The 13,431-nt window shown below is 35.4% G+C and overlaps 1 protein-coding gene and 1 non-coding gene across 2 annotated transcripts in view; both read right to left on the reverse strand.

The window, feature by feature from the left end:
- Nucleotides 1-381: 381 nt before the first annotated feature.
- LOC140977923 (small nucleolar RNA R71) lies at nt 382-492 on the reverse strand. Its single transcript, XR_012175488.1, has one exon. It is a non-coding gene; the product is annotated as a small nucleolar RNA R71 (small nucleolar RNA).
- A 9,758-nt stretch (nt 493-10,250) lies between these two features.
- Nucleotides 10,251-13,431, reverse strand: part of LOC140977402 (uncharacterized) — a 10,194-nt gene continuing 7,013 nt past the window's right edge. Inside the window, exons 3-4 of the mRNA XM_073442149.1 lie at nt 10,917-11,013; nt 10,251-10,818 (exon numbers count right to left, since the gene is read on the reverse strand). Of these exons, the coding sequence (XP_073298250.1) occupies nt 10,376-10,818; nt 10,917-11,013 (540 nt within the window). The 3' untranslated portion in view covers nt 10,251-10,375. The remainder of the gene's footprint in view (nt 10,819-10,916; nt 11,014-13,431) is intronic.

Raw genomic sequence — 13,431 nt, forward strand, 5'->3', positions numbered from 1 at the left:
TAATAATAATAATGAAGAACATGATCAATTAAGAACACTTAGGCACCATATGAACCCTATTAGAACTAGTGCCCCATCTTTTTTAGTTTTTCCTCCTGATGCATCTAATTTCAACTTTAAACCTCAAATTATTCAACTTTTACCAAATTTTCATGGATTAGATTCTGAAAATCTATATTTACATCTAAAAGAATTTAAAGAAGTTTGTAACACTTATAAAGATCAAAATTGTAGCATAGATATAGTTTGATTAAAGCTTTTCCCTTTTTATTTAAAAGATAAAGCTAAGACATGGCTACAAAATTTGAGATCAAGTTCAATAAGATCATGAGAAGAAATGCAACAACAATTTCTCAAAAATAATTTTCCTTCCCATAGAACAAACTCTTTTAAAAGACAAATTACTATTTTTTCTCAAAAACAAGGAGAAACATTTTATCAATGTTGGGATAGATATAAAGATTTACTTAATACATGCCCACATCAAGGTTTTGAAACATGGAGAATAGTTTCTCACTTTTATGAAGGTCTAATACCTAAAGATAGGCAAATAATAGAATTCATGTGTAATGAAACTTTTGAAGATAAAACTCAAATGAAGCTATGTAGTATTTGGATTCATTAGCAGAAAAATGCTCAAAATTGGGATAATATAGGCACAATAGAACCACCAACAACTAAAATCAATAATTCAACAAATGGGTGTGGTATCTATAATCTTAAAGATGATATAGATATTCAAACTAAACTTGCATCTTCAGCAAGAAAAATTGAGTCATTAGAAATGAAAAAGAGTGGTCAATTAAAAAGTATTAAAGAAATTATTTGTTATATATGTGATACACATGATCATGCTACAAAAGATTGTCCAACATACCTTCATTTAAAGAATGTCTCCATTAACAAGCAAATTATGTTAACAATTATAAAAAACCAATACTAGATCCTTTTTCAACATAATATAATTCTGGATGGAAAAATCATCCTAATTTTAGTTGGAGGAATGATAATAATGCACAACCCTCACAAAAATATTTTCAAAATAACCAAAATCATCAAGGTTATATTCTTTATGTTACACCTCCAAGAAAAAACTTTGAAGATGTAATTCATGAATTTATCCAAAAGCAAGATTCTATCAATATTCAAAACAGTCAATCTGTGAGTGATTTGAAAGAAACTCTTGCAAAATTTGCATCTGCACTTAATATTCATGAAAAAAGAAAATTTCCATCTCAACCTCAACCTAATCCTAAAAATCAAAATCAAGAATTAAAAAATTAAAAAATTGATCAAATAAAATATATTATTACCCTTAGAAGTGGTAAATAGTTAATGAGGAATATCAATATGGACGGTGGAATCAGCCTTATAAAGATTCTACTGTAGTAACCCATATCTATTTAGGTAAGTAAATATATATACACAATTTTGTCTCGGGAATCTGACGTTCAAAGACCCTGTTTGCCAATTTATAAGAAAATTGGATGGGAAGCATATCCTCGACTCATAGAAGACGTTAATGCCGTTACTGAACGTAAAATCAGAGGAAGATGTGAGCCACTGTGGGGACCCGGACGCTAATTCATTTCTTAATCATTCTTTGGGAATAATTCAATCCAATAAAGATAAACAGGGTAAAAAAATTTTTTTTTTTAAAATGCGGAACGTATTGGAATCAATCTAGTATACACATCAGTATAAAAGTACAAGTGTTGTACTGCATACAACAAACGAAAATAGGGTTCAACTACTATATATCAAATGCTGAAACCTAACTACTTCTGATCCGGATCACCACGCTAACTTGTCCTTTCTTTCATCCTCTTCTTCACCTTGATCCTGTCCCACCTGTTGTCATGCACACATACAAACAAGACAACAGCCGGATAACTCCGGTGAGAATATAATCCCAGTATAAACAATATATACATGCAATGCATAAATCCATATACAAAAGCATAAACCATGAATCACCAAACATAAATCATAATTTATGACACATTAGTGAATACAGATAAAACTCTTTGACTCGTCATCTCAGACTCGACTCATTTCTAATCTAGGGATCCCGGTTCCTGAATATTACAATATACCGAATTTCCGTGATAGGAATCGATCCATTCCTAAACAACATCGCTATAAATCAAATATCCATTGTCTTGGCATATCCGTCAATGCCTACTCTGACAATGTGCAATGGGCCAATGATCACTCTGTCATAATCTGGCACCTCTGTCAGCGACTCTCACTCAATAGCTATCTGCTATTCTCTGCTTTTCTATAAATCAATAGACTAAGCATATTCATTCAAACAATATAAAGGTATGAAACCAATAACATACAAGTATGTGATTTAGGGAAACTCAAGTCTAGTCTGACCCAAGTCGATCTCCCGGTTAACATTGCTTTATACCTTCCTTTCGTTGGTTTCTGACTCAGTCAAAGTCTCGACTCCAAAGCTGGCAATATCAATCTGAAATGACATATCGAATAGGCACAATATCAATATTCAACTCAACTCAGATCTGTTGTGATCAATATTCAATCTAATTCAATATCGACGGGATAACGGTACAATATTGATATCCCCGTCAACTCAGACAACAACAGATTTCAATTACAAATCATAACCAGTAGTCAACGCCATCCATAAGTTCAGAAATCTGACTAATCTCAATTACATCTCTGAAAATCATAACAAATGTATAACCAATCTGTTCGTCAATCTGTTCTCGGTTCTACAACGTCTAATATCTCAAGAACATCATATACCAATCCTATCAGATGCTGACAATACCATAATTTCAAACCATACCATTCTTCTGACCCTTTCTCGTTTTCTTCTTTTTTGATTCTTGCTGAAGGCATGAAATATATNCCAATCTACTGCTCGGGCGCGAGATGTTCTGTCCGAGACATATCCTTATTGAACATTGGCACTCGGGCGGTCACAAACTACCGCTCGGGCGCCCAACATTCTGTCCAAGAATTCCTCTTGTTAAACATTGGCGCTCGGGCGGTCAAAAACTACCGCTCGGGCGCCAGACTTCCTGTCCAAATTTAAATCTTGTGATGCATTGGCGCTCGGGCGGTCTTTTCCTACCGCTCGGGCGCCAGATGTTCTGTCCAACATCTTGGCTTATAATACACTGACACCCGGCTTCTCCTTTCACGTCTTATTTTAGCTCGTGAAATCTCAATTTTGTCAATTAATCAATGTCTGACTACAGTACTAAAATCTCGGGCATTACAGCCACAATCACAACTACACTGTACATATGTGTTTTAATTTATGTCATTTTTATTTTCTTTTAATAATAATAATTTCCTGTTCAAATATTGACTTTTGGCATGTTACACTTATAAATTCATATGCTGTGATTTAACAATTTCAGAAAACATATTTCTCATCATGTCGACATCCACGGTAAGTAAAATAAAAAATATTTGTGTATTTTGTGGATCTAGTGCAGGAAAATATTCAATTTATGAAGAAGTAGCAGAAAAGCTTGGAATAACACTTGCTAAAAAAAAGATTCAATTGGTATATAGTGGTGGTGAAGTTGGTCTCATGGAAAAAGCTGCAAAAGCTGCGCATGAAGGTGGAAGTGAAGTCTTAGGTATTATTCCGATTACCTTAGCCAGTCTGACTGGACCAACAATAGGAGAAGAAATGAAAGTGGACAACGTGTGTGAACGAATTACTCAAATGATTGAACATTCAGATGCTTTCATTGCTTTGCCAGTAGGTTTCGATACTTTGAAAGAAATATTTTATACTGTTTGTTAGGCACAATTAAATATCCACAATAAGCCAATTGGTTTGTTAAATGTTAACAATTATTATGATAAACTGCTATCGTTTCTTGATGATGTTGTGGAACAGGGATTTATTTCATTAGCTTCGCGAAGGATGTTAGTTTCTGCTACAAGTGCAGGTGAACTTCTTTTCCTCTTAGTTTGTTTTTATATAAAAATAAAAAAAATATATTCATATATATAGTAATAATAATAATAATAATTTTTAGTTCAATGTCGAGTAAGGTGTCCGTAAAATGCACCTGAGACGCATTAGTTAATAATTATTGAAAAATTACAATACGCTAGATTTTAATATTCATTATATTCAAATTACAGATTATAAGAAAAAATAGTTTTTCATATGTACCAATTTATATATATATATTTTTGATCAATTAATATAAAATGTATAATAGATGTGTTTATNAAAGTATAATATATACTCACACATCTTTTGTGAGTAAGTGGTGAGAAATGAGAAAACAATTAATAAACTTTTATTGATTTTTAAAAAATAATTAATTACAAGAATATAACTCGCCAATAAAAAAATATTAATTATTAAAAAAAATAGAAGATAAATAACGGACTGCAAAGTTCTTTGTTCATTGTAATTGTAGAACCCGTAAACCAGACTACGTATAAGCCATGCATAATTTCTAGTATTTTAAATTAAAAATGGTTTCTTTATTATTTAAAGCATTTTTTTTATTTGATAGTCATGATTATTTATTTTAAATCGCATAAGTTTAGTTTTATCCTTCAAGTTAAATAAGTGAGGCCGGACTGGAGTTGGAGTTTTAAGATAAAATTTAATGATAAGAAAATATTCCTAGAATTTATTCATGATAAAGGATAATTTATTTTAATGTGAAAGAATGTTTAAGAATTTAATTAATTAATTAGAGTTAAGTAGTAAATAAATTCTTCTATGTCCAATAATTTAATTAAAAGCCTAAATTAAAATATGTGACCAATTGAGATAAGTTAATCTAGGCTTATTTTATTAAAGAAATTGTAACTTAACATGTTAGTGAATTTAAATTTAAAATTAGTCATGCATACAAGATAATCACTATCCTAAGGCTTCGTTTGGTTGAAATGATAGGACAAATGAAATGATTAGTACCAAAATGATTAAGTATTTGATAAACCAAGATTTGTATGGTTTGCGTATATCCTGTGTTATGTTTGGTGAGTTGTCTTAAGGGTGTGATTGAGAAACTATTTACGTGTGTATTACCAAAAATACCCTTTGCTTATCTCTAATTTTTAAATTAATACCTATTACATCTACCCCACATTTCATCTGCTCGTTCTCGCATCAAAACCCTAGCCGTCAACACTGTGCATTGATGTGGTAACTGTGAATCCAACATGTGAAGGATTTAAAATCGATTCTGCAGGTATTAAGTCGGGCGAAATGGCGAGAATATGTAACTGAGCACACATTGCGTAGAAGGAAATTCGATATACAACCATCTGCAGTAAATGTGAGTAATTCTGAGAAAATTTGACAAGTTTTTAGATTTAAGCTCGTTTACTGATATCCGTAAATTCTTTTTTTGAAATATGTTGAGAATTTCATTCTGTCATGGTATCTGAGTAATTCTGAGAAAAGTTTACAAGTTTTTAGAGTTACGCTGTTCTTGGTTTTAACATTTTATAAAAATTTCAACTTGTATCTGCATTGTTACTAAAATTTTAGGTGTGTGGTTGATTGGGCATCGTGATTTTGCTGTGATTCATTCATATCATTGGTGAAATAGAATTTTACTGCTAAATGTTTCCTGGAAGGATTTATGCTGAAATCTGAGTGCCTTATGGTATGGGAGGATTATGTTTATCAGTGACTTGTTTATTGGGTGGGAGTGATGGACATTTAAATTTTAACATTGCTACTGATTTTTGGTTTCCCTACGCTAATTTCCTCTGTAATGATGTTAATTTTTGCAAAAGTGGATACAGTCCAGTTGAAGGTTGCCTACTGTGTTTTAGAAACATTGTACTTTGTAGCAGGTTTCCTATCTCTTGAACTTGAACCCTTTCCATGTACATTTGGTTCCCCGGCATGGCATCGTAAATCTGCATTCATGCCTTTACACTTGCCTTTTGAGTTGCTTCCTGAATCTGGAAAGGTGGGAATGTGTTAGCTTCAGTCTTCGAGCTGTACAGCTTTTTTATATATTTCACAGTTGAAGATCAACAGTTGATTACAATTTTCTTGGTTTGCTGAAGTTTCTGTTCTTGCGAAACATTTAATTCCGTTGCAAATGTATTTTAGGCAGATATGTCTACCTATGTAACTCAAGTAGGAAATCATGGAATGATTCTTTAGCGTAGCTTTCATGGAGTTGAAGACAGCACCGCTGTGCGAGTGCGGCAATGGGTTTATGGTTTTACGTGAAGCTGGTCCCCATTCGACACGACCCGGCCACTTTTACTTTATATGTCCAGCCGGTTTGAAACATCGAACCGATTCTTTTGGTACGATGAGTATCAAAAAGTAACTTCAAGCAATGAACCATCATCTAAAATTGAGATGGGTACAAATTCGGCGCAAACTCCTACTTCCCATTTAAAGCGTCGGCACACAGAAGGATACAATGCATCTTGCAGTTCACAGTCTTATAATTTGAAGAATGTCGATACAGTTGACGCGGAACAACAAGTTCAAACCAAGTCGGTTATGGCATCCACCACATCAGCTCCATCAAATGATCCAGTGGATCACAAACCTCTATCTGTCGAACAAGTTTGTTGTTGCTTTGGTTGCATTTGCTCAATATTGTGTTTAATGCTGTTCTTCATGCTTGTTCTTGTAATCGTTACGAAGTAAAATGTCGTGTGTATGTTTGTTATGTTGTAATAGTGTTGTGCGAAATGTTGTCCACGTTGTTGCTTGATATTGTATATGACCTAGCCGTTTTTGGTTTTTTTCCTGACGAGCTAGAAAAAGACTTGGTATTGTAATTATTAGCTGCTTGTAGTAGTTGTAATACTGTACTATTTTGTTTTTGTACATGTTTTAACGTTCAATATAATTCAGAATGTATTTTGTATCTTACATTTGTCTTCATACCTGCACAAGTCAATGTTCTTTCATTTGTAACCCCATGTACACACGGTGCAGTGAAGCAATGCTGAGTTGACAGTAAGAACCCCATTCTGACATTTTAAGATGTTTAGATTTTGTGGTAATATGCATTGAACAGTGCTATGAATAAATGTTTGAACTTTTCCGTTACCACGTACAGGGGCGACGAGCAATAATTGCAAGGGCTTAATTTGCATCAAGCTTTTTCGTTTGAGCTTCTTTGTTGTGCTGCAAAGTGAATTGAATCTGCCATATTGCTGCATGCGAAGGTGAATTAGCTTCTTAGGTATGGTTGTGGAGATAAGAACATTTAACAAACACTTTAATTTCTTTTGTGCACATTTGTCCATGGTATTTCAGACCACAAGTGGTGCGATTGATGGGACTGTCTTTAATTGCATTTCTCATTAATTAGTGTTATTTTAGGTTCCAGTTATACAGTATTTGAAGGTATTATATTGAATGCAAAGAGCTGCCTATGTGTATTGGTTGACCTATACTGCCAACTACAGCCAATCAATTAATTTTATGTATGTTACAGGATATGGCATTAAATTTGGTAGAGTTGTGAGCATTTAAATCGTTTCATCCAGGGCTTAAGGCAATTGTTGAGTTTCTATTTATTTGTGTTATTTGTCTCACTGAACAGAAACATTCTTTTGTCTCAGCTAACAAGATGTCCGTGACTTTTCCCAGTGGGTCTCAAGATTCCGTGACCAGCAAGTACTTAGTATTGCTGATATCATTGTTGTCAGATGAAGAAGGTGATGGTGTTGATCAGCCTCCAGCACCATCGACGAAGAAAAAAATGGGGGGTTTGTTTCCTGCTGTTTCGTTTAAGGAAACAGCATCAACCAAAAAGCCTTTTCACCCAGTGGAAAACATGTACGTAAAAGAACTAATGAAGCATCTAACAAGCAAGAAGCGTGGCCGGCTTGCATACACTGATGCCACGAAGAAACATGTTGCAGAAGATAAATGTGTACCGGCTGTTGTCATCGACTCGTCAAGCGAGTCAAGTGGGTAATGTACTGACTTTGTTCATCAGGTGAATTGGTCTTGCAGCCACCCTTTTGTTTTTTTTGCAGTGTATTATAGTTGTCTATGTAGTCGACGGTTAGGTGGTCAAGACTATTTCGCTAATGTGATGTGCCACTATAATCAAATGATGCTATGTACATTTACATTTTAATATATTATTATGTTTAACAAAACTACAGCCCATATGTTGCGTACCAGTACAACAAATATTTTATTGTGTTTAACAATATTCATTTTTTGTATGATCCAAAATTATTGAGTTCAAAATTTAGTTTCTGTAAACAGAACAACACAAAAAAAGAAAAGGATCATGTCTGTTGTAGATGTTGAAATAAATGTTTAATAGATACCATATTGCGAACATGCATCGAAGCTGCAATGTTTGTAACTTTTCATCAGTATTTATACCATCGTGTGTGCTTTGTGCTGCTCATCTGACTTTGAACTCATACAACATTTTGCTAGCCATTTTATATGCATTACCAACAAATCGTTACGAAGTGAATTTGAAGGGAAGGAGAGATTATTGGTATTAGATGCGTGGTGTGTTCATTTCAGAAAGCTTGTTAAAAAAATTGTTGCAAATATGTAGTCGAATATTTTTAATCGTTGGCTTAAAGATTTGACGAATAGCTTACAACGACAGAGGGTCAACGCATAGTTCCACTTTTTGTCGAAATCTGCTCAAGACCAATCAAAGGTGTTGAATTTGTGGATGTGTATACATCTTTGTTTGTATCCAAGAAAATGGTTGTGTAGCGAAGCAAGTTAATTTACTTTTTTTTGTTTAACAAAGGTAAAATGATGTGTGGTGTAGAATCAAATTTCCATACTTTACATACAGCAGCTATTTAAAATTTTGTCAAATGAAGGCCTGAAGCTTTGTTCTGAACAACCAACCCCTTCCAAAATAAACCATTACATCAAAATATGAATCAAAAGTCAAAATATTTGTTACATATATGGTCTCCAAAACAAAGCCCTTCGTGAAACACGAAATTCACACAAATCAATTTGATTCAAACACGTTTATCGCGTCAGCAAAGTTGATTTGAAAGTTTGAGATGCGCAAATATTCAACACTTCGTCAAAATAGAGGCCGCAAAACGAAATATTACCCCAAAAGTACCACATGATACATCGTAACGTCAACCTCCTCTTAGCAACCGTCTAGCTAAGCTCAATCTTCCGCCATGACCCAAGCGCAAGAACAGTGATAATTTCGCATGGTTCTCCACCAATTCTTCAATAACCCTAACTTTCTCATCTTCGGTCAACTCAGGAATTGTTTCCATGACCTTTAACACATAGTCTTGGTCATTGCGCATCTTCTCATCACCTTCTTCTTTTTGTCTTGCTAATTGTTTGATAAGGTCATTCATTGTGTCTTTGGTGATTGTTGCGAAATTATTTATGGCTTCCACTATCGCATCGTCAGCAGCGTTTACATTTTTCCGTTTCTTACCCTTTGATTTCGCAGCACATGTGGGTCGCGAGGACGGTGTGACAGATACAGAGATGGACTCATCACCTCCCTCATGAACAGAGAACAATGGGTCCAAATTCATACCTGTATTGGTAGCCAATTCAGGTGTCATGGTAAGAACCTCTTGAACTACAGCAGCAAAATGTTCAGCTCTCTCTCCGGTTGAACGATCATTACCGAAGATTTCGCACCAATCATGGTAATAGGTCCACCTTTTGTGTCTCATTGACCTCGCGTTGTGGTCTGCCTACGAATTTAATATCACAGAGTACCGACATGAGTCATTTTTTTCCAATAAAAAATGACAAGTATTGTTAGAAACAAAAATACCTTTATTAGTGCATCCCAAATGTCGTTTGAAGCTTCAATGGTCTTCTCTGTGTCATTCCATCCGACTCCACTTTTACTTAGTATTGTCACTAAGATCCGTACAATTTCTTCCACACATGAACTTTAGAGTTAATATGTGGGTTCCCACGTATATTTGTATCAGGAAACGCAACTTTCATTCGATTCTCAAGAAAAGCTAAATAGCCTAGCCGAAATCCGTTGCCGCTTTTCCAACCTTCTGCGGACGCCTCTTTCAGTGCTTGTATTAGAAACTCTTCTTCACGTTCACTCCAACTACGTCTTGTCTTATCAGCTTTTTGGCCTTTGTCAACAAAACTCTCGGAAGTTGCAAAACTATCCATAATCACGATGTTGACACTGCCGTTGTCCTACACCTGGTAGTAATACACCACAACGGTTAGCCATGTCACATTAGTATAGTTTACATAACATCACATTTTGCAACAAAAAAGAAATATATAATTGGTTTGACTAGATTCAAACAAAATAACATCAAATGCATTCAAGTTATGTAGATTAAAAATTAAATAACATCAAATGTGACAACTACTTGAATGCCAAAGTTGTAACGAAAGAGTTACAAAAAACATAATGATTTAGGTTAGATTCATCCACATAGACATAGCAAGGTTCTCCCGCCAACTATCCCAATCATCCGATGCTTCCAAGCTAGTGATGAACTCATCTTGCATCTCATTCTCTGGACTGACTACATCATCGATGACTTCCTCAATTGGATCGTTGGGCATCTCAGACCTGATGAAGTTATGCAGCAGCATACACGCCATTATGATTCTGTTTTGTGTTTTTAGTGGATAGAACGAAGGACTTCTAAGTATGGCCCATCTTTTTTTCAACAAACCGAATGCTCTTTCGATTATGTTTCGGGCTTCAGAGTGTCTCCAGTTAAATAACTCCTTATAATTCTGTGGCCCATTTGCACGGTTTCCCCAAGCATCCCTATGATAGCGTACTCGCCTGTAAGGAGTCAAGAACCCCTCTACATTTGCATACCCATTGTCACATAGGTAATAACAGCCTACAAATAAGATATTAGTTAACAACGTCTGAGAACAATATTTTAAAAACAACTATCATCAATTCACAGTTCATAATAGCAAAAAAGATTATCACAACCTCTTGGAATTTTCAGTGTCTCGTCACGAGTCACGGCATCTTTAAGCACCTTGGCATCTGCTGCAGATCTCTCCCACCCCGTCAGTGCATATATGAACTGAAACGTCTGCCTTTCTTTTTATCGCTTAAGAGTACTAGAAATTTTTTTTTTTTAACCTTACATAGTATCGGCCGAACCACAAAAATTACATAAAATATTTTGGACACCATTTTAAAATAAACACAACCAACTATATATTTGAGAAATACAGCCCATACTATAATCTCTCAAAAATCACTCAAAAGCATAAATAAAAAAGTCGTAAAAATATTTAACATAAATCATAATCGTAAATGCGGAAAGCTATAAGCGCTGGTACTCGGGTCGTGTGCACCTTCAGTCCAGTCAGGTCAACCATCAAGACCTCCCATAACATTTTTATCATAAACACCTGCATCAATCACACCTAGTGAGTCTAAAGACTCAACACATCATATTCTTGATAACAAGTAATACGTATAAAACCACACGCAACAGTGAAAAATATTTGTACTTAAAATATCGTTTTCATGAAGATGCATAAACTTCAAACATGAACATTTTCGTAAACATTTTTATGATGCATAAAAACATTTTCATAATGATGTATCAACTTTAACCATAAACATTTTCATGACATGCATAACATAAACCTTAACATTTTCATTTTCCTCAAAGCATGACATAAAACTTTTTATCATGATCATAAACATTTTCCTTTTCCTTTGTTGAATTCAGATCGTTAATTGTGACTTTCTTGACATGACATGACATGATCGATGGATCCATCTACATAAACCACAGTACTGGGCGGCGGGGACACCAGCAACACTCTCACCGGTCAACTGGGCCTTGGCCTATCATGATCGAATAGAAATACGATCGTCGGGGCTCCCTCTGGGGCCTTCTTCCATAAATGGGCTCCCTCTGGGGCCTTCTCCCCTCACGATATTCCCATTCTTCCGTTACCACATATCCGTTACCACATANTTTTAAATGTCTTCTTTAAATCATAAAAAATTCCTTAGACATTTAAAAATCATAATTTAACATGTAAAAATTCATAAATATTTGAATTAATCATTTTAACCTTAAAACATTTAAAATAATATTTTGACATATTAAATCATAGACATATCAAATTCCTTAACCATTTAAAATATCATTTTAACGTACAAAATCCCATAAACGTTTAAAATATCATTTTAACATATAAAATTCCATAAACATCCATAACCATAGAAAGTAATAATATTAGCACATAAAACAGCATTCAGGGTACTGCCATGACGTTTACTAATTTCTAGGTGTAAAAATCCCGTTTTACCCCTGGACGTAAAATTTCCCGTTTTTGACATTTTCTTAATTTCATTGACTCTAACATCTCCCAAATAATTATTTAAGCCTACATAAATTTTCTCATATTTTTATTTAGCTTTAATCTATGACTTTTAAATTAATCTTTAAATCTAACGTATTAATGCGTTTTAATCCCGAATTAAACCAAACCTTAATATAAAATTCCAAAATTAAAAACTTAGACTTATAATAATTATTTAAGCTTAAACCTAATTTTTCATAATTTTATAATTCCTAAAACTAGGCTTTTCAATTAACTCGTTAATTGACGTTTCGTGCGGCGATTAAATTCCGAATAAATCCAAAACTCAATATTTTGATCCCAAATTTTAAATATAACATGTTTAGTATTTATTCTACCCTTCCAAGTCATGAGCCACACCCGTGGACCCTTAGATTCAATTTTTGCTCTTAAATTCGAACTATTGACACCCTAGTGAACCCATCGAGCCATCTCTCAATTTACTCGAGCCACGCCCGAGCCACCTCGAGCCAAAACCTAGCCAACCCATCTAGGGACCCTGCTGTGCAATCCCAAGCCCATAAACCAGCCCTGGCCCGACCCAAAACCTTCTAAAACGTGACCAAACATTCTGCATACATGTGTGTGTGTCACCTTGCACTTCTAGGACTCCTAACTCAACTAGGACCCTTCCAGCTAGTTAACCATCGAGTCCACCTCACCCTAGACATCCATGGACCATGCCCAGACTCGACCCAACCAGCCCCGAGCCCCTGAACCCACGCAGCAGCCAGGCGCACAGCACCAGCGCGCGAGACCCATTGTGTGCGCGAGAGTCCACCTTGCGTGGGACTCCTTGCAGCAGCCAGCACCGAGCCATAGCCTTCCTGCCCCACTATAAACCACCTTGAGCCATCGCCTGGACCTCCCTAGCCAAGCCCTCAACCGAGCCCCCCTTGAAATTCTCAGCCGCCCTCACGCACGCACGGGAAGAGTCCCTTAACACGTAAGGGCTCTTCCCCAGCCACCTACAGCGAGCCCAGCCCTTCCAAGACCCTCCCTAGGACCTAAACATGACCCCTAGGACTCAACCACCAGGTCTGGTCGAGTCACTCACCCCCATGCATCGATTATTTCTTCCACCGAACACACATGCTACCATAATAAACAATTGG

The sequence above is a fragment of the Primulina huaijiensis genome, chromosome 5 (genome assembly GCF_012295235.1).
Source record: "Primulina huaijiensis isolate GDHJ02 chromosome 5, ASM1229523v2, whole genome shotgun sequence".
Lineage (NCBI taxonomy): Eukaryota > Viridiplantae > Streptophyta > Magnoliopsida > Lamiales > Gesneriaceae > Primulina > Primulina huaijiensis.